Raw genomic sequence first — 21,984 nt, forward strand, 5'->3', positions numbered from 1 at the left:
TTGTTGGGAAACCTGGGGTGCCGACAGGTAGGACGGCTGGCCTGGAAACTGAGGAAACTGAGTTTCCACTGTCTGGAAACTGGTTAAAAACTAGCTTGTGGAGCCCGTCAGCCCCAGGGTGTGATGGTCTCACGGGACCCACCTAGGATTCCCCGGGTGCAGGGAAATGGCAGCAGTCCGGGCAGACACTGCTCTGCTTTTCAGGGGTGCTGCTGGCAGCTGGACACGGGATGGGACGCCAGCCTGCCCGGTGAGACCCCTGCCTCGAATGATGGGCGTTTGTGCTGCTGCTCTTCTGCACATGGCTCAGGGTGTTTGCACGTGAATACATGCCTGTGCGGGTACCATCTGTGTCCTGCAGTGCCCGGAATGTACCAGAGGTCTCTGACCTTTACCAAGTGTTGCAGACGGAATCACAGGAGACACACCCAGCATGGACGACGCACGGAGCTGCGAGGAGCAGGCATGTTTATTTGGTTCTCTCCAGGGCTGCGGCAACCACGCGGTAGTAAAAAAAAAAAAAAAAAAAGAACCAAAGATGTACAAAAACATGGAACATCCCTTTAGAAAGTAACAGCATCAGAAATGTATCTTCTGCAGATCCTCCCTCCCTCTCCTGTGTCCCCCACTCCCCCGAAGAAGACCCCCAAACTCAACCCAACTGGGAAAAGGAACAGGGGGTGAGTCTGTAACAGAAAAAAAAAAAATAGAACTGAATTTAACTGGAACATGCTCTAATCTTTAGTTTATTTCTGGTTAAAAATATAGCAATCCAGTGCAGTGTAGTAAAGAAATCTGCTCAAAACGTAGCAGAGAGACAGCTGAACAGAAGCAGAGCAAGCAGAGCCCACGGGCGCTGAGCCCCGGGCCTTCCCAGGCTGAGCGCGGGCGCCACACACGCATCCACGCACGCGGCCGGCCGAGCGGGCACCCAGACGGTCTGGGACCTTGGTGTTGAGTTTGGACGGTGGACAGCACTGGTGGCAGACACACCAGAACCTGGTCTTGTGGGGCTGAAACAAGTATGTTGCATATTCTGGAGGTGGATATGTCATGACTGCTCAGGAGCTGTTAAGCCCCCCTGGGTTGTAACCACATTCCTGTCCTGGGACCCGACTAGCCCCCGAGTGCGCGTGAGGCATCTAGGAGGAAAACCCGTGTCTACCGGGGCAGTGGAGGCAGGCACAGGACGAGAATGTGGAGACCGTGTGGGCTCAGAGACAGCCAGAGAGGACCACGTGGCGTGGGGGCCGACCGGGCTGTGGACCTCGGCAGGAGCCTGGACAGGCATCTCGCACTTGCAGTGCACGAACGCCACGTGCTGGGGCCCGGGCCTGATGGCAAGCTGTCCCCGTGAGGTCTCCCCCCACCCTCAACCACAGTGCTCCACCTCCCCTGCCCCAGTGCCAGTCCCCTGGATGCCCACTGCACAGCAGCCCTGGGGGCCTGGGTCGGCAGGGGAGGGAGAGACAGTGAGAAAAATAAGGACTTTGCTGTAAGACTCGGTGTGGGGAGGCGGCCTCGCGAGGAGGGCCGTGGGGCAGTGCCAGGGGCCGGGGTGTAATGGCTTCACAGGCAGGAGAGAGGGCAGGTGTCTGCCCCCCCTGGGGTGTGCAGCAGAGGTTTGAGACAGAACAAGGCCCAGGGGGATGCGCACGCGTGTCACCCACTTGTCCAGAACAGGAACGCAGGTTTACCGGACTCCCAGCCGCTGGCCCCCGCCCCGCCCCCCACAGCTGGACCACCCGATCCTCTGCCCAGGCTGCCCCCTTCACGTCCCAGATGGAGTGTGATGACGATGACGATTTTTTTTCTTTTTTGCCGCGGACTTGCCGGGATCCCTTTTCTTTCCACGTCAAGCTGGAGGGTCGGCGTGCTGGCCTCCTTCTGCCATGCCACACAGCATAGTGTTATACAAGCAAGGAACTGTGGCTAAAATCCAAAAAACATTACCCAGAAAAAAAGGCAAACTGTGAGTAATACCCAATCGTGTGGTTCTGTGAAAAGACTCGGAAGTTGTCGTTGGGTGTCCGAGCGACGAGCCTTCCCTTTTGTTGTTTCGCTTTGAAACGTCCCCCATTTGTACCCCAACTGTTTTTTGCGAACATGACAATCTCCTCAGATGAAAAAGTTAATAAACAAAATGGCGACTCCGATGTTTAGCAAGATCACCATGGCAACCAGGATCGGCGCGGAGCCCTGGAACAGGAGAAAAGGTGAGGTGAGCCTGCAGCCGCTCCCCTCCTCCTGAGCCAAACTAGGGGTTCCAAGGGGGCTGGGCAGGGGACAGACATGGATTGCTGAGGAACCGGTCAGAGGCTCCCATGAGCATCCAAATTTGGACTCTGAAGCCCTTCAGGCCTGCACCTCTCTCGCCCTGGGTCTCTGAACACAGCCGCTCCCTGGCCTGCGGTGTTGCTGCCTCCAGCTCTGCACAACCAGGTTTCAGAAGCGGCCCTTCCACCCAAGCGTGGCCCCAACCCAGGGAGGGCAGAGCCCTCCCAGTCCTCTCCATGAGCTCCCAGTATGCAGCTGCCGGGAGCCCCCTGTGCAATTCTGGGGCACGAAGCCCACCTGGGCACGCAGACCTCAGTCCTTCCCTCCCTGGACCCTCCATCCTCAAGCCTCTGCAGGCCCTGGGGCTGGACGAGCGGAGCGGCTGCCCCGGCCACCCTGGGCCTCTGTGGGAAGCCCTTCCATGGAAGGGCTCGGCAGTGGTGGCGCTCCCCCGTAAGTAGCTTTTCTTAAAGCACCCAAGACGCGCTTTAAGAGGTTTTAAAGCAGGAGCAAGGTTCAGGGGGCTAAATATAGAGCCCTTCCTGCATCTCCCACCCTGCCCACTGCTCAGCTTCCTAAACTAACTGCGTGCACCGTGCACACACACCATGCGTGTTTCTGGAAGAGAGCTGGGCGCTCGGTCTGCGAGGACCACCTTGGTTCACAGAGGGCGAGTGTGTCTCAGGACCAGCCCTCCACCCAGACACAGGCTCACAGTGGCCGCTGGGGGCTGAGCACGCTGCGATGGGCCCTGACGGCCGGTCACACGGGGCGTCTGTCAGCCGCTGGGCCGTGGTTGGAGAAGTTTCATGGGTCCTGCCCGCCGCCATGCGGTCGAGGGAGCAGGGAGTGTCTGCTTCAAGGTGGGAGCCGGGGGTGGGGGGAGCAAGGGTCCTGGGGGGCGTCCCTCCGGGGTGCAAGAGCCCCAGCGCTCAGTCTGGCCCGGGCCTGCCCTCTGCGGGGGCGGGGGGTGGGGGGTGCACAAGACGAGGTGGACCTCACAGCTGAGCAGGAGGCGCCCCACCCCCCACGGGGCCCGAGGAACCTGGGTCACAGCCCCGCCCCAAGTATCTGATCCCACGGGCCTGAGGCACTGCGTCCATCCCACCCCCGTGGGAGCAGACACACGTAACCCTCACATGGACCTGTCAGAGGCAGTTCGGGAACCCCCGTAGGTGGGCTTCCTGCGGGGGATAGTCCTGAGAGCTGGATAGGCAGGGTCGGGCTCTCGCCGCCCACCCCCACCCCCGCCCCCGCCCCCGCCCCTGACGGCTGGTGCCCACTCACCGTGCTGGCCTTGAGCTCGTCCCCGTTCTCCTCGTCGGACTCCAGCGCCACGGGCGAGGACCTCTGGGGCGGGGAGAAGGTCAAGTCCCAGCGCAGCAGCCGCGGCTCTGCCCGGTCCCCCAGCCGCAGGCTCTCCAGCCTCTGCACTGCGGGCTCCACGCAGGGGGCCGGCCTGGCGTGCTCCTTGTTCTGGGACTTGGACCGCAGTCTCTGGGCCCCGAAGGCCCGGTCCTCGGCGCGGTGGTCCTCCCCGGGGCCCCGGCCGGCGCCCCCCTTGCTGTAGCGTCTTTTCTGGGGGTGTACGTCCTGTGCGTACGAGTCCATCCTTAGCAGGGGCTTCATCTCCATCTCATAGTTGCTCAGCTTCTCCTCGTCCAGCTCCAGCAGCTTGGGGCCCCCAGGGCCGGGATTGCCGGCCCGGTGGTGGGAAGTCCAGGAGAACGTGGTGGGGGACTCCGTCCGCCGCTCCCGGGGCTTGGGGTTGCCGGACTGCTTGTGGCCCGCGCCCCGGGTGCGGAAGTCATCCGCGGGCTGGCCGCTGCGGAGGGCGCCGCTGCGAACGCCGCGGGAGCCCCCGGCCTTCTCCTCAGCCCAGCTGTTGCGGGCGTAGTCCCCTCCCCGGCCCTCCAGCAGCATCTGGATGTCCCCGCCCCGCTCCTCGTCCACCGAGACCTGCCGGGAGAAGTGGGCCACCTTGTTCCTCGCGGCGGGGGCTGGGGGCGGGGTGGCCGTGGGGCTGGTGGGGAAGCTCTGCAGGGGGCTGTCGTCGGGGGTCAGGTCCGAGGGGGTGGTGCCCTTGCGGTACAGCTCGGGGCTCTCCTGCTGCGGAGGCGTCCCCGTGGAGGTCACCTCGATGTCGTCGCTTGAAAGCTGATGCTTCGGCCGCTGGTACTCTAGCCCTGTGGTGGGGAGGAGACAGGTGCGGGCGGGCAGGTTACTTGGGCGTTCTGTGCTCAGGCCCAGTCTCGCCTGAGGACGGAGGGGACCAGGATTGGGCCAGGCGGCACTCACTGCCTGCCAGTGGGTGGGGGGCAGAGGAAGTGGGAGGACAGTGTTCTCAAAGCCCCGAGGAGACCCCCATCCCCATCTGTGGGCACTTTTGAGGGTGACTGGATCAGGACGATGGGGTGGCCCCCAGCTGCAGGGGTGACCCGAGGCCTGAGAGTGCATCCCCAGGTTGCACCCCCATGAGTTCCTGCTGAGGACAGGAAGTCTCATGCTGGGTGACCTTCCTCAAGGCAGGACATGGAGCTTATGTGACAGTCCCAATGCCTCTGCCCCCATCCTGGGTCCTGGGGTTCTTCAGGCCGCCCCAAAGGCAGGGCTGAGAGCAGAGGTCCAGAGGGTGGTCCCAGAATGGATCCTACCCCAGAACCTCAAGAGCCTTCCAGTCGCTCTGGGAAACGTGCATCTAGAGGAGTGATCCTGAGCAGCGTGAGGAGGGTGGGGGGTGGGCTGCCAGGACCTCGGCCTCGACAGACCCTCGGACCAGTCACCCCCCTGCTCCCGAGGAGGGAGGAGGGTCTCAGGTCTGGTTGACTCAAGGGGCTTCTCTTCCATCCCCCGCCCCATCCCAAGAGGACAGGTGGGCGCTCCCTGAGTGTCTCAGAGCTTCACTGACCAGCTCAGCTACCAGCTTGGTCACGTGTGGCTGCTGATGTTTAAACGTGGACTGAAGAGCAGGCCAGGGGCTGCAGGGGCCATAGTTTCTGCGTGGCGGGCAGCCACCTGGTTGGGCAGAGCAGGGACAGAGTTTTAGAACAGCCCTGGGGGAGCGCGGAGCACACTGGAGTCTTGGGGGAGAGGCAGGCAGGAGGGATGCAGTGGGCTGGCGGGGGGTCCGGGTCACAGCCCGTAGGAGGCTCCCGGGGACCCTGGCAGCGCGGACTCACCGTTTTCCCGGTGCTGGAAGGAAGGGGAGAACTCTTTGGCAGTGATCCGGGCGATGCGCGCCTCCTCCTGGGCCTTCTGGGCCGCTGTGAGGGCCGCCTCCGCCTTGGCCCGGGAGTGGGAAGTCCTGGGCAGGGGAGATGGGAGGGTGGTGAGGGCCCGGAACGGGCCAGAACAGGGCGCCCGACACCTCGCTCACCTACACAGCCCCACCAGGGCCTGGGTGCCCTCCAGCCACTGCGGGCACAGGGCAGGCCACACTCTAGAGCGGACCTGGCCTGGGACGAGCCCAGTCTTGCCTGAGGAGTGTCCCTCCTCCTCGGGTCCTGGCCACAGACCAGATCCATGGCTGACTTGTCTCAGCCTCCAGGGGTAGGCCGGTGCTCAGTGTGGCCCTGAGCAGAGACGAGGGTTCTGGGGGTGGCTATTCCCTGATGGACAGGGAAGCCTGGCATGCTGCAGTCCATGGGGTTGCAAAGAGCCGGATATGACTGAGTGACTGAACTGAACTGATGACGCTCCCACCAGCGCGCAGAGTGGGCCGTGCTCCAGGTGGCCGGCCTGGAGCAGGAAGGGGCGGGACCCGCCAGCCTGGCACAGAGAGGGTGCCAGGGCCCAAGGAGTGCGGCCTGCCTGCACACCAGCTCTGACCTGCCCCAGGCGACTGCTTAGCCTCTGCCCCACCCCGTGTGAAGGGGCCTTGCTCAACCCAGCTGAGCCAAGAGCTGCGCAGCTCCTGTTCCCAGGATACAGGCCAGGATGGGTTTGCTGGCCCCTGGCCCCCAGCCCAACATTTCTTCCCCCCTAGACTCTGTCCCGGCCACCACAGTGCCTCCGAAGGCTGGTGCCGCCAAACCTGTGGACATGGAGGAGACACACCCAGGGGGTTTGAGAAAATCTCCCCAGGTGGGTGGGAGCCATGGTCTCCAGGAGCTGAGAGAAGGCGAGGCCTGACTCCCCTTAGCACTCAGGGTGATGGTTCTCCGAGGTCACTCGGAGTTGGTGATGGCACTGCCCTCATGTGGGGGCACAGGCCCAGCGTGGGGACCCCACACCCCAGGGTGGACACAGTGGCCACGACTCCAAATGAGCTTGACGTATGGCCCAGAAACTTGCATCGGGACAGCCTCCGGCCCAATGCTCGGGCCTGTCCCTCCCCAGCTGAGTCTGCATGAGACACGCTGGGGGCAGGACTGGGTCACCCAGACGGAGGGTCTCACCTGCCTCTGGGTTCCACTTCTTCCTGCCTCCTGTCCTGGCTCCAGGGGCCTGCTTCCCAACTGCCAGTCTCCCGAGACGATCACAGCCTGCTTCCCCAGGGAACTCCTCCCCTCCCTGGAGCTCTCTGAGTAGCCTGGCGGCCCACCCGTTAGCGCCCATGGGACCCGTTCCACAGGCTCCACCTGGACACCCCTCACTCCTTGTAAGCCACAGGGTTCTGTTTTTTCAGAATGCCCCTGTGCTAACCAGGATGAGTTTACAAGAAGAAAACAGGGTGTGACGTACACAGAGGGCATGCACGTCATCACGTGAGCAGGAGTGCAGGACCCAGAGCAGCCGCCTCCAGGCTCCCCCTGCCCGGCAGCTGGCCGCCTCACCTGGGAGCGGGCCACCAAGACGGAATTAACCTAGGAGTAAAAGTGCAGTGTTGGGAAAATTCTTCCCTTCACATGGTTTCTGAGCAGTGGGGAAAGATAGCGTCCCTCAGTGTGGCTGCTGCCCGGGCCCCTCGGAGTGGAAGCGGAGAAGAAGCACCCTGTGGATGATCCCTCGGGAACCTGTGCTTGTCATCACAACAGATGAGGGGCAGGAAACTCGGGGGCGGCAGAGCCAGTAATGCGGCACCAATTACGAACATGGAGCTCATCGGTTGTCATCAGTTGATAAGTCGTGGCTGCAGCCCACAGGCTCCTGCGTGGCGTCCCCTACCTGCACCCCTGAAGGCACAGGGTGAGTCTGCGGCCCTCAGAGGCTGTCCTGCCCGCCCTGATGGGGGGAGGCTGGCCGAAGCCCGTGTGCACTTTGAGAACCAGCAGGGTTGCGTCAGACCCGGCAAGGGCCACTGTGAGGCCCCGGCCGCCCAGGCCCATTTCTGGGCCAGAGCCCTGGGGACGGAGGGGGAAGGACCGAGGCAGGGTTTCGGGCTGCAGGGGTCCTGTCAGGTGAGCCAGCTCCCCACCACGTCTCCCCATCCTTCTCTGTCTGTCTGCTGCATGGGACCTGGTGTGTGACCCCTACATGGACACCCTGACCTGGAAACCAGGGCACCCTGAAATCATACTCAAAGTGTTCCATGTGCTTCTTCCTTCCCCCCAGCAGGGGCCCACGGTTTTCGTCTGACCGTGTGAGGTCCCACAGCCCCACACACTTTGGACTGGACACGGCCTGTCCAGGACCAATGGTGTGACCTGGTTCCTGCAAGGTGGCTCCCATAGCTGAGAAGGCTGTGGTCGGCGGACGCCAGCTCCCTCGGAACCAGCCCGTGGGCCGGGGCTTGCCTCAGCTCATGCTGCGGCTGCTCAGAATGTTCCCTGGGTTGGCTTTTGTAGTAACACTTTATTGAGATACAACTCAGAGTGTGTATATATATATTATATATATAATAATGTATATATATATATACATAAATATAATACTGTATATATACATAAAACAGTGTGTGAATATATATCAGTGTGTGTATATATAAATGTGTGTGTATATATAATTGTATTCATATATAATAGCATGTGTGTATGTATAATAGTGTGTGTGTATGTATATATAATAAGTAGTGCAGTGGTAAAGAATCTGCCTGCCAATGCAGGAGATGCAAGAGATGAGGTTCAATCCCTGGGTTGAGAAGATCCTCTGGAGGAGGAAATGCAATCCACTGCAGTATTCTTGTCTGAAGAATCCCATGGACAGAGAAGCCCGGTGGGCTACAGTCTATGGGGTCACAAAGAGTTGGACACAACTGAGCACACATCCACACACATGTGTGCATAATAATGTGTCTATATAATAGTGTGTGTCTATATAATAGTGTCTGTGTATATACATTAGTGTGTGCATATTATGTGTTAGTGTATAATTGTGTATATATATATAATTGTGTGTGTATAATAGTGTGCATGTATATATTGTAGTGTGTGTATACAAAATAGCATATGTGTATCTGTAATAGGGTATCTATAATAGTGTGTGAATATGTATAATTGTGTGTATATCTATAATAGTGTGTGTGTATGTATAAATATAATAGTGTATGTATATAATAAAAGGGCTTCCCTGGTGGCTCAGTGGTAAAGGATCCGCCTTCCAATGCAGGAGACGTGGGTTCAATCTCTCAGCTGAGAAGAGCCCCTGGAGAAGGGGCTCCCACTGGAGTGGAATGAAACCCACTCCAGTATTCTTGCCTGGAAAATCCCATGCTTAGAGGAGCCTGGCTGGCTACAGTCCTTGGGGTCACAAGAGTCAGACATGACTTAGTGACTAAACAACAACAATATGTACATAACAGTGTGTGTCTGTATAATATATACAATGTGTATATATATGTGTGTATTTGTAACAGTGTGTGTGTATATATAATACTGTGTGTGTCTCTAATAGTGTGTGTCTATATAAGTGTGTGTCTATAAGTGTGTGTTTGTATGTATAATAGTGTCTGTATACATATATATGGTTAAGTGAAAGTGAAGAAAGTGAAGGTGCTCAGTTGTGTCCGACTCTTTACGACCCCATGGACGGTAGCCCACTCGGCTCCTCTGTCTATGGGATTTTTCAGGCAAGAATACTGGAGTGGGTTGCCATTTCTTCCTCCAGGGGATCTTCCCCACCTAGGGATTGAACCTGGGTCTCCTGCACTGCAGGCAGACTCTTTACTATCTGAGCCACCAGGGAATCCTATATATATATATATATATATATATATATGCATATATACACACACACACACAAAGACACACAATGGTGTATATATAAAAATGAGTGTATGTATAAAATAGGGTGCATATATAATTGTATATAATAGTGTATATCTATAATAGTTTGTGTATATATAAATGTGTCTATAATAGTGTGCATGTCTATAATACTGTGTCTATAAAATAGTGTGTGTCTATAAAATTGTATCTATATAATAATAATGGTATATATAATAGTGTGTCTATATAATAGTTTGTATCTATATAATAGTGTGTGTATATATAATAGTGTGTATACCGTATCTAAAATAGATAGCCAATGGGAATTTGCTGTATGGCTCAGGAAACTCAAATAGGGGCTCTGTATCAACCCAGAGGGGTGGGATGGGGAGGAGGATGGAAGGGAGATTCAAGAGGGTGGGGATATATGTATACCTATGGCTGATTGATGCTGAGGTTTGATAGAAAACAACAAAATTCTGTAAAGCAATTATCCTTCAATTAAAAAATAAATTAAAAAGATAATAGTGTGTATATACATTAGTGTGTGTATATATATAATAGTGTGTATGTATATATAATAGTTGTGTGTATATAATAGCATGTGTGTATATATATATGTGTGTGTATGTATACATGGAGGGGTATACATATAGTATACATATTATACATGTATACATATAGTATATATATTATATACACACAACTATTATATATACACACACTATTATATATAAAATACTGTGTATCTATATAATAGTGTGTTGTATATAATATATATAAAATAGTGTATATATATATATAATAGTGACTATATATATATAATATATATATGTATAACTCGCCCATCTGAGGAGTATAATTCAGTGGTTTTAGTCCATTTGTGGAGCTGTACTACAACCACTGCAGTCAATCTTAGAACCTTCTACTCACCCCAAAAGACCCCGCTCCCTCTATCAGAGCCTCCCCACCAGCCCTTGGTGGTCAGCAGGGTTGCCCGCTGTGGACGTTTTGTGCATGTTTGAGTTGACCGAGGGGAGACACACGTCACAACGGGCGGCCCCTGGGAGGTCACGGGGCAGGGGCATCCGGCACGTCCACAGGCCACGCAGCCACCACCCCTGTCCAGTGCCAGGACCTTCCCACCACCCCCAAACAGCCCCCTCCCCAGGGCGGCCACTCCCACCTGCACCCGCAGCCTAGCACCAGGGGTCTGAGCCTCAGTTCAGCCCCTCGAATCACTGCGTGGAGATGGTGACCCCCTCCCGAGTGGAGCGGCCGGGTGAGTCCCGGGGCTGTACCTGGGGTCTGAGCGGAGCGCCCCCGCCACACTGTGCTGCCCCTACTCCCGGGGACCCGGGGTCATCACCTGGCTAATGAGTGTCCCCCAAACCAGTGACGTCCACCCTGAGCCTCCTGAAGGCCCGCAGACGTGACATCTGGATGGACCTGGCCCCCAGGGTGAGTGTGCTCCTGTCACAGACAATGGAAGTAAAGAAAAAAGTGTGGGAGACCCTATATGTTCATGTCACTCCAGAAAGCAGGCTTGCTTAACCACAAAACCATGCAATAGGAGCATGAGACTTACCCCAACACAGTAGAACGGTGTTGGCACGAGACCCACACGCTGCCCAGGGAGTTCAGTTAGTCACTGATTACTAGGACGTGTTCATTAAAAGCAAAAATATAAGGCAAAGGTGACATGATACTGAAACCTGGGATGATTTCCCATTTTTAGCATATGTTACCACCTTTTCGCTCATTTCCAATGCCTCACAACGGTCCTGGATTGACCATGCAGGGACAAGAAGACTCTCCTGCCCAGCTTGGAGGAGGAGCTGATGATGGAAGCCTGACGTCTAGTCAAGAATGAGGAAGAAGGTGGTCTTTTTCTCCTCCTCGCTTTTCCTTTGATTATTGAACTGTAGCCCACCTTCTCGCTCACCCACCTGTAAGCCTCACAAGCGTCCTATTCTAATAAGTCGCTTCTTATCTATGACGTTGCGTGCTTGTGTGCGTGTGCTAAGTTGTTTCAGTCGTGTCTGACTCTTTGTGACCCCATGGACTGTAGCCCACCAGGCTCCTCTGTCCATAGGGACTCTCCAGGCAAGAATACTGGAGTGGGTTGCCACGCCCTCCTCCAGGGGATCTTCCTGATCCAGGGATGGAACCTGAGTCTCTTATGTCTCCTACATTGTCAGGTGGGTTCTTTACCACTAGTGCCACCTGGGAAGCCCTATCTATGACTTTGCCTGTTGCTAAATTCTTTCCGTGCTGAGTAGGCTGATGCATGAACTGACAGCAGGGTATTTTAGGGTCAGAAAGAAGGAAGGACGCAGGGTGAGCACAGAGAGGGTGCTGGAGGGCCTGGGCCGTGGGAGGGCTCTGAGCTACCTGGAGCCCAAGGCAGGCTTGAAACAGCATTGATCACATTCAGGGGGTTTTCTGGACAGAATCAAAGCCTTGGCTCAGGATAGAGGTGGCCAGCCTGGGCTCTGGGCCTGGAGGAAGCTTCTTGGCTTCCAGGCTTCCTCGACGCAGGACAGGGGCCACACACGCTGAGTTCAACTCTAAATGAGGAAGGCTGGAATGACCCAGAGACCAGCACTGTGGGCCTGGAGGAGACAGTGCACGTCCGTGTAGGTTTGGTGACTCCAAGTCAACACCCCTCCCCCACCCTCCAGGGAGTGTCCCCTGGCACCTGCTAAGGGCAGGTCCCCACACTCACTGTGACAAATGCCAATGCTGGAGCGCAGGTCCCCCACCTCCAACCCCCCCCCCAGGGATGGGGCGGCAGGAACAGGACCGTGGGGGGGGGTGGGCAGGGCAGGCCCCTGGGGCAGAGGCAGGGCCAGGCTTCGGGCCATGGTGGGGATGTGGAATCGAGGAGGGTTTGTGTATTGTGAACTAGTGGGATTGCTGGTTCGTCATTAGAGGAATAATGTGAACCTTACTGTATCAGCACCCACTTCGAAGAACTCAGTGCAAATCCCCCCAAAGGTCAGGCCAACAGGCGTCACCTAGTGCATCTCTGCACACACGTCCTGTGTAAATACGCATGTGCCATCCCCTCTGTCCCCAGGGACACGTGGCTCAGACATGACAGCAGCTCCAGGGACGGGCTCATCCAAGAGGCTGATGGAGGCCCAGCTTTCACAGCATGCACCTCCCTGTTTATCCTGAGCCCATGGAAGTAAGAACAAGCACCTCCTGTCCAGCCTCCTGGGAGGCCCAGCTGGACTGTGGGAGCTGAGTCCCCACCCTCAGACGGCCACCTTGGCCTGGCCTCAAAGCCAGAGTGGTGGGTGTGGCTGAGCCCCGACCCCCATATCCAGTCCCCTTCCTGGTGAATTTGTGGTGAATTTGGTGAACACCTCCTCGACCAGAGGCTCCCAGAGAGGAGGTCCTGCTGTTTCCGCCTGCTCGGGAACACACACACACACACACACACACACACACACCCCACCCCAAGAGGGAGGGATGGGAGACATCCCAGAGGGGCCGCGGTCTGGTTCACACACACACACACACACACACACACACACACACACACCCCACCCCAAGAGGGAGGGATGGGAGACATCCCAGAGGGGCCGCGGTCTGGTTCACACACACACACACACACACACACACACACACACACACACACACACACACACACCCCACCCCAAGAGGGAGGGATGGGAGACATCCCAGAGGGGCCACGGTCTGGTTCCTGCAGCTTTGCTTAGTAAAAACACACGGACGTTAATCCCCCAACATCATACGTATATTTACACATATACGTTCACACATATATAAAAAGAACACGCTGTGGCAATCCTAAAATAAAATTAAATCAAGCAACTGCATTTAATAGAGAAGAAACCTCCCAAGGCATTGTGAAGGTTCCCCCGAAGTGAGACGTGCAGGGCTCTCGGCTGGCAGCCAGGTGACCGCCCCCGTGGGGACCTGCCCTCTGGGAACGCCAAGCAGGGGTCGGGCTGGCGCTGTGAGCCAGCTGGGGAGTCCTGGGTCCCCAACCCCTGGCAGCTCCACCTGGTGCCCTGCACCTCCGCCCCCTGCACCCCAGCTCCCAGAGAGGAGGGCCTGGCGTTCCTGCCAACCAGGGGGACACCACCTCCCAGACACAGGGGTGCACAAAACAAAGCCATAGGTGCGTCAGACAGATGGACAGATGGGTGGGGCGTGCAGTGACCTGCCTGTGTCCCCCCAAGCTCTCTCCATCTGGGAACTGGGAATGTCACCTTATTTGGGGGGTTGTGATAAGACCCCAAATGGCCAAGCCCCTCCAAGTGTCTGACTCAGCAGGTCTGGGCAGGCCTGGGAACCTGAACTTGTCTGCAGCCAGCCCTCTTCCCCTGGCTGACACCGCAGTGAACCGGTTCAACATGTTCCCACACCCCAGATTGAGGCGCGCCCACCCCGCAGGGCTGCCCCAGGCCGCCCAGCTCACCGTCTGCTCAGGAGGAGGAGTGTGGTCCCACTCATGGCCACCAGCTCCCCTCCCCAAGTCCAGGCTTGACTTTCTCATGCCCAGATTCAATTCAGCACTTGTTGAGCGCCTGCTGCATACGTGCAGGGGCGCCCAGGGGTCAGGGGTCCTCTACACGCTGTCGTGTGCCCCGCTGACCCTGGCAGCCAGCTGGTTTCCATGCCCGTGACGACCCCGGCCCCGCCGGCCCCCGGGGTGTGGGTCACTCCTCACTGACCAGTCAGGAGACTGAGCCCAGTCAGGGATCTGGGCTTCCATGACCTTCGCTGGTTCCGCCCAGTTGAGGATCCACGTTCTCTTTACCTGCCTGGGTGCGCTCTGGGGCCAGGGCTGGGACAGGTACACATGCTTCTCCAGCCAGTGAAGGACTGTCTTTTAGAGGTGGAGATGTGCCTTGAGCACATTCAGGGGGAAGGCGCCAAATGGAAGTCAGGTGTTAGGGGTCCCACCCAGCCCACTCTTCCTCCCGATGGCCTTCTTGAGGGCCCCCCAGGAGCCTCAGGAGCCCACCCACAAGAGATTCCAGCCGGGATGGCCAGGCTGGGCATGAGGCCCTCGGTGCCAAGGGCTCTTCCACAGGCCCAGATGTGTTCTTGGGCCCAAGGAAGGAGGATCAAGGCCCTGCCTGCCCGACAACCCTGGGCCCTGCCCACACTGCCCAAAGCCGTGACCATGCTCCACGTCCATCTCTCACCCCCACGGCCCCTGCCCTCTGGCTGTCCTCCCGGCAGGTCTCCCTGGAGACGGCATCTGACCTCGTCACCACCACCTCCTCCCTCCAGTTTTTAACAGTTTAACTGAGGTCGATCCATGTCCCTCCACGACTGCCTTCACGGGCTGTCTTCTCCGTGGACAGCGTCCCCTCCCCCGATCTCTGTAAGGGCTCTGTCCTTGGATCAGACCACCCCTATCTAGCACGACTATGTCTCCACACCTTCACTCTGGTCCATCTGTTTCCCCAAGGAGGGCTGCACTGGGTCTCCAGGGTGTCTCCAGGCGGACATGACTTCTCAGGGGTACCACTCAGCCCACCCTGGGGGGTGGGATGCCAGGCTGGGGGTGGAGGAAGGGCAGGTGCTCCGCTGTCCCTCCAGCCCCGGCCCCGCCGCCCCCCAGCCACAGGATCTCTTCTTTCTAACTGTTGTGAGCAAGGCCGCCCTCTGCCTGCATGAGGGCAGAGCCAGACCTGTATCTGTCCCCACCTGCATGCGGCCTGAGGAGTGTGGGCGTCTCTAGGGAAGAATCCAGGGCTTAGTTCCCTTGAACTAAGAGAGGCTGGTAGGCAGGCCAGAGTCGAGGGGAGAAAGAAGGGGAGACAGAGGCGCACAAGCCTTCCTTTTGCAGCCAGGACCAGTGCAGTAACCCTTTGCCTTCGCACCGTTAGGTCCTTGCTAAGGGCTTCCAGCCGAGGAGCGGTGCCTCCCTATAGACGGAAATGTGCAAGGCCGTACGCACGCCAGTGAGAGCGCAGTCCCAGGCATGGACGCTCCCCCAGGACGACCGGGCTAAAGGCAAGCGGTGAGCCCCGAGCCCCGAGTGGGCAGACACAGCAGAAGGGCCCTCCGCGCTGCGTCACCTGGAGACAGGGTGGGGCAGTCAGTCCCCTTAGCAGCTGGGCTTTGTCTCCTTCTGACACTTCAAGGTAACAGTAAGGCAGAAGGGAGGAGCTGGGGAGTAAATGTAAGGCTACATACTTCTTATTCTCAGGGTCAAGGAGATCTCCCAGACTACACATGTGCGGAGATCAGAGGAGGGAGGGGTGCCAGGCCATAATATGTCCTGCCAACCTCTCAGAAACCCTCGCGCTGGAATCCATCTTGGGTAAAAGATGCACGCATCTGGGAGGGCCCTGGGTCAGACCAAATATGGACACGAAGCCAGACAATGCGAGATGACTGGCCAGAGAACACCTGGAAACTGCCCGCCGTGTGAGCATTTAAACCATCCCCCAAAGTGCAAGACTCTGAGGCTGCCCATACGTCCTTCTGCATGTTTTATTTCTAATAAACATTCTGCCTGTTTCACAAATTTTCCTTCTCTTTGCTGAACATTTTCTTCAAAGAAGAGAAGACCTGGAGACCCACTTTTAGCTGCCAGTCTCTGGTGGTCTAAGTGGCTAGGATTCGGGGCGCTCACCTCCAGGACCCAGGACCCAGGATGGGGAGGTTCAATTCCCCGTCAGGGAACTAAGATCCCACTTCAAGCCGCTGCAAGCTGTGGCCACCCTCCCTTCAGCCCCACAGCCCCCCTGAGGTCGGCAAGGCCCCCATCTCACAGACAAGACAACTTGGGGCCCCAGGGGTGGAGAGGCTTGTCCGGGATCCGGAGAGGTGGGTGGCAGAGTCCAGGGTGCGTGGGGCAGGTCAGGGGAGGACCAGACTCCTGACATCACTGAACAGAGGCTGCATCCAGGGCCTCGTGTGGCTCCGTCAGCTGCTCACCGGCTCCCCATTCAGGACTGCCCTCGTGTCGTCTCTCCCCGTCCACACCTTCGGGCCACAGAGGAGAGCAGAGGCGGGGCAGAAAATGGAGAATGGAGGCTTTTTCACTAAGAGAGGTGCCGACCAGGGCCTGCTGACCGATGGGGACTCCGATGATGCCAGACAGGAGCCAGGCTTCGGCGAGCACCGTGGTGGGGGGCGTCAAATCCCCACATGACCCAGTTCACAGGGGAGAGAACCGACCCAAAGGACACACCCAGCGTCACCCTGTAAGCATGGCTCTCAGCCGCCACGGCCAGGTGCGTTACAGAGAAGACATGTATGTTGTAGACATTGAGAATACGTGTATGCTGACTTGTGTTCCCCCAAATACACATGCTGAAGCTCTAACCGGGGCACCCTCGAGTCTTTCCTGAGGTCATCGAGTTAAAATGAGGTCACTTGGGTGGGCCCTGATCCAGTTTAAACCCTTAAACCCTGATGACCGGTTTAAGAAGAGAGACCAGCACACACACAAAGAGGGACGACCAGCGAGGACGCAGGGAGGAGGCAGCAGTCCACACGCCAGCGAGAGAGGCCCCCCAAACCAGCCTGCCTAAACCTCGATGTCAGACGTCCGGCCTCCAGGAGTGGGAAGGAATAAACCTGTCATTTGAGCCCCTGTCCACTGCCTCAGCCCATCCACACAAGTAAGGCAGGGGACCGGCAGGATCTTCAAAGATGATTCAAGTCAAAAAAGGACAGTAGCTGGGACTTCCTTGATGGTCCAGTGGTTAAGACTCCATTCTCCCAATACGGGGGGCCTGGGTTCAATTCCTGGTTGGGGAACTAGGTCCCACATGCCGCAACTAGAGATACTGCTCATTTATGACTCAGTGCAGCCAAAAACAAAAGCAAACAAACAAAAAACAAACCAGAATAAAACAAGTCCCTTATTGCAGCTATTTTAATGGAGTTTTCTACTGGAGCCAGGAAATTGGTAAGGGTCTGTACTGCCTGAATCCCACCTGAGTCCCTGAAAAGGGTATTTCATCTGGTCAGACCCAGTTAGAATGTCTAAGACGAGCAGCCCAGAAAACCAGAGAACATTCTGGATCAAACCACGACAGCTGGCCTCTCTTCCTCCTGCCATATTTCCCCACTTCCCCCTCCACCTCTTTTTTTTTCTATTAAAAAAACCTTCAAAGGAAGAGAAAAGAGAACTCAAAGTAATGAAGGAACTGCTGTCCAGCGCACCGGCAGGTCCAGGGAGGCTGACTCACAAAGCACAGAGCAGATGGGGGTCAAGATGCCACAGAGAGGGACATCCGGCCCCAGTGTTGAAACGAGAGGGGGCTGGGGAGGACCCGAGGTCACGGGTCTGACACGGAAACCCCATCTGACGAGCAGCTTTGGGGTCTATAGGAGATCCTGGGGCTGCAAGTAACAAGTGACCACCAACTGGGGGCTTAAAAGAGAAACCTATTCTCTCCCAGCTCCAGAGGCTGGAAGTCCACACCCTCGAAGCCCTGGGAGAAGCTGTTCCACGCCTCCCTCCCGGTTCCCTCAGGGCTGGTGGTCCCCGGCAGTCCTTGTCTTGGGGCTGCGCCGGTCTCTGCCTCCATCCTCCTGTGGCCTCTTCCTGTGTGTGTGTCTCTCCTTGTCTGCCTCTTATAAAGACACTCATCATTGGATTTAGGGCCACCCTAAACCAGAATGATCCCATGTCAAGATCTTTAATTACATCTGCAAAAACCCTTCTTCCAAATAAGGGCATGGTCTAAGGTTCCAGCTGGACAAGTCTTCTGGGGTCCACCATCTAACCTACTGCAGGGTATTGTTCTCATTGTTCAGTCATGTCCGAATCTCTGTGATACCATGGGCTGCAGCACGCTAGGTTTCCCTGTCTGTCACTATCTCCCGGAGTTTGTTCAAACTCATGTCCATCCAGTTGGTGATGCCATCCAACCATCTCATCCTCTGTCGCCTCCTTCTCCTCCTGTCTTCAGTCTTTCCCAGCATCAGGGTCTTTTCCAATGAGTTGGCTCTTCATATCACATGGCCGAAGTATTGCAACTTTAGCTTCAGCATCAGTCCTTCCAATGAATATTCAGGATTGATTTTCTTTAGGATTGACTAGTTGGATCTCCTTGCTGTCCAAGGGATTCTCAAGAGTCTTCTCTGATACCACAGTTCGAAAGCATCAATTATTCGACACTCAGCCTTCTTGACAGTCCAACTCTCACATCCATACATGACTACTGGAGAAACCGTAGCTCTGACTATATGGACCTTTGTCAGCAAAATGATGTCTCTGCTTTTTAATATGCTATCTAGGTTTGTCAAAGCTTTTCTTCCAAGGACAGTCTTTTAATTTTGTGGCTGCAGTCACTGTCTTACAGGTGAGTATAGTCCTATAGTCACTACAGGGTATTAATTCTCCACTTCTCTGGAATCTTTGATCTCAGGCCAAAATAACTCCCAGGAAGTGACCCCCGCCCCTCCACTCACCCCTCTGAGAGCAACCCAGGTTTCCCAGGAGCCCCATTAGCTCCCAAGAGGGTGTGATGGGGGTGAGTGTTGGCATCCAGCCTCTATCCAACTCCTTCTCCATTTGGGGCATGTTATGCCTCTCTGGGTCTCAACTGAAAAAGGTACAGTAACAAGGATCCTGTGGGATCTCGGTAAAGGTTCCTGAGACAGGGCGTAGATGGCACACAGCTCAGTTTTCCTTATTAGTGGGTAGTTCATAGACGAGGTTTGCACTGCGGTGTAATTTACACATCATAATTATGACATAATAATTTCACCCATTTAATGGTGCAGTTCAATGATATTCAGGGCACTTAGAGTCCTGTAACCGTCATCATAACCAGATTTTACATTTTCAGCACCACTAAGAAATCTCATGCCCATTAGCCCTCACGCCTGTTCCTGGGCTCCCAGCAGCTGCCAGTCTGCTGTTCTGTTGTTGTTTTGATGGAAGTATCTCTCTGGGGAGGAATTAAGGGCTAGCGCTGGCAGGGGAAGGGCAGCTGTATTTGAACTGGGTGCAGCTGAGGGGGTGGGAGAGCAGGGGGCAGGGTCACGCTGCAGCCCCCTTCCTGCTCTCCACGGTGCCTGGCCACTTCTGAGCTTCCTTTGTTTGGTACAGTTCCTTTCTGAGTTAGAAAATACAGCAAACTCTGTGGATGGCAGAAACCAACACAATACTGTAAAGCAATTATCCTCCAATTAAAAATAAATAAATAAATAAAAAATACACCAAATTCTAGAAAAACACCCTCCTGGAACGAAAGAGGAAACGGCAGAGGAGGGTATAAAACTCAACCCAGACACAGACATGCCCTCCCACGGGAGGGCTCTGTCACCGCCAGACACCGCTGGGAGAGCAGGGCTCGCTCGTCCCCTCGCTCCAGGTGGGCTGACCGCCATGTGCTGGACACGTGGGGACACCAGGGACTCTGAGCACAGGGGGAGGACCTGCCCTGAGGGAGTGGACGGCCTGATGGGGAGGCTGGTTTGGACACGACCATGGAGCAGCGTGCACTGGCCACACTCTGGAGTGGACATGGGCCTCCCCGAAGCCTGAGAGGAAGGAGCTGGCCAGGCAAACAGTCCTGGGATGAAGTGGCAGAGAGGGCCAAGGCCCTGAGCAGGGGATCTAGCTGTGTGCTGGAGAAGCTGGGGAGGCCGAGGCAGGTGTCTGCCTCCCAGGTGGGCAGTGGGACCAACCCAGAAGATGTACGTTTAAAACCTTCCAGTGCCGGGCTATTGTGGCTGGATGCTCTCTCTTTAAAAAAAAAAAAAAAAAAATACACACACACACACACGTGTATATACAGAAATGTGAGTTCTTTTTTTAAAAAAAAGGTTTAAATAAAAACTCTGGAGAATGAGTGTAAATTCCCCTTCCACCCTCCCCATCTACTCAGCTCCACAGTGCTAAGTAGATAGTGGCTCTGTCTTGTTTGACTCTTTGCGACCCCATGGACTGTAGCCCGCCAGGCTCCTCTGTCCATGAGATTTTCCAGGCAAGAATACTGGAGTGGGTAGCCATTCCCTTCTCCAGGGGATCTTCCTGACGCAGGGATGGAACTCTGGTCTCCTGCGTTGCAGGTGGATTCTTTAGTGCCTGAGCCACCAGGGAAGCCCCCAGCCCCACAGTAACTACTGTTAACTCTGGTCAACGCCCTTCCAGCTCTCTTTCTACATAAAGGGATCCCTTGCTTCTCCAAAGTTCACTTTATGCCACTTTGTTTTTATGAAAAACCTACGTTCATTCCTGTTTTCCGTAACTGAAAGAGGGTTTTCATTCTTATGAGAAGAAAGGAAAATCGAAAACAGAGTTCAGGGTTGGCTGTGCGGTGAGAGGGGCCAAGCCCCTTCCCACGGAGCCACAACCAGAGTCTCAGGATCAGCCGCCGGCACTGTGACCTCCATCGGAATCTGTGGGGTTTTCTTAAAAAATATAATTTTATTTATTTATTTATTTTGGCTGTGCTGGGTCTTTGTCTGCTGCATGGGCTTTTCTCTAGTTGAGGCGAACAGGGGCCACTCTCGAGTTGTGGTGGGAGGGCTTCTCACTGCCACGGCTTCTCCTGCTGTGGAGCACAGGCTCTAGGGCACGCAGGCTTCAGCGGTTGTGGCTCATGGGCTTAGTTGCTCCGTGGCACGTGGAACCTTCCTGGAGCAGGTGTCGATCCCGTGTCTCCTGCACCAGCAGGCGGATTCTCTACCACTGAGCTGCCCGGGAAGCCCCTGTGCTTTGCCTGGACTTTCTTGTGCATCTGAGAGCCAGATGTGTCCCGAGGTCCTTGTTGTTGTTCAGTTGCTCAGTCGTGCCCATCTCTTTGTGACCTGCTTCACACCATTCCAGCTCAGGAGAGAGTTCGTACACGTGCTCTGCTTTTGGAAAGCAGGGGAAGCTCACACTTACAGGCACGCTCGTTTGAATACAGCTGGGGTCACACTCCACGTACTGTTTCCTGAGACTTGTTTTTGCCTGTCACATGTCACACACATTTCGATGAATGAGTTCCCCATGGTTTTCCACACCGTTTCTGAAGCCTGTACGGCACGGACGACACAGGCTCCCACGCTAGGAAGTCCGGACACCGGCATCAGCCCCGCCCCCAACTTGGTTCTGCCTCTTGCCTCTTCCGTTGTTTTCGCCTTCCGCTGTGTCTTGGAGATTGTTCCACACCAGTAAACGCAGGCCTTTCTTGTTCTCTTTCATGGTTTTTGTGCCAAACACATCGGGTCTGCCCCGCTGACAGACAGGTAGGCTGCTTTCCACTCTCAGTTTTTTTTTTTTTTACACATCCTTGTGCCTTTGGTATTGACCCACAAATCCACCTTCAGGACACGTTTCCAGAAGTGTGGCTGCCGGTTTCCCACATCTCCAATTCAGTGGGCCTTTTTTTTTTTTCCTTCCCAACCTGACAGGTGAGACAGTACTATACTCTTGTAGTTTGAATCTGCACTTTGGTTATTAACAGTGAGGGTAGGTTTGTTCCTTGTTCATTTCAGGACCATTCATAAATGTCGAGGCTGCTACCACCATCCCCTCTCCCCATTTCACAGGTGAGAACACCTAGGCCTTTTCAGGTAGGGCCCTGCTGGGTACAGCTGGTGCATTGACAAGCCCACCTGCGGTCTGAGCTGGGCAAGCCCAGAGAAAAGGGCCTTGATCAAGGGGCTGGGG

General features: G+C 55.8%; 1 protein-coding gene across 1 annotated transcript in view; it reads right to left on the reverse strand.

Moving 5' to 3' along the window:
• Positions 1 to 2,118: 2,118 nt before the first annotated feature.
• The window catches only part of JPH3 (junctophilin 3), a 73,882-nt gene continuing 54,016 nt past the window's right edge, over positions 2,119 to 21,984 (reverse strand). Inside the window, exons 3-5 of the mRNA XM_081513348.1 lie at positions 5,457 to 5,581; positions 3,565 to 4,463; positions 2,119 to 2,199 (exon numbers count right to left, since the gene is read on the reverse strand). Of these exons, the coding sequence (XP_081369474.1) occupies positions 2,119 to 2,199; positions 3,565 to 4,463; positions 5,457 to 5,581 (1,105 nt within the window). The remainder of the gene's footprint in view (positions 2,200 to 3,564; positions 4,464 to 5,456; positions 5,582 to 21,984) is intronic.

The sequence above is a fragment of the Giraffa tippelskirchi genome, chromosome 7, assembly GCF_054371585.1.
Source record: "Giraffa tippelskirchi isolate mGirTip1 chromosome 7, T2T-mGirTip1v1.2.pri, whole genome shotgun sequence".
NCBI classification, from domain to species: domain Eukaryota; kingdom Metazoa; phylum Chordata; class Mammalia; order Artiodactyla; family Giraffidae; genus Giraffa; species Giraffa tippelskirchi.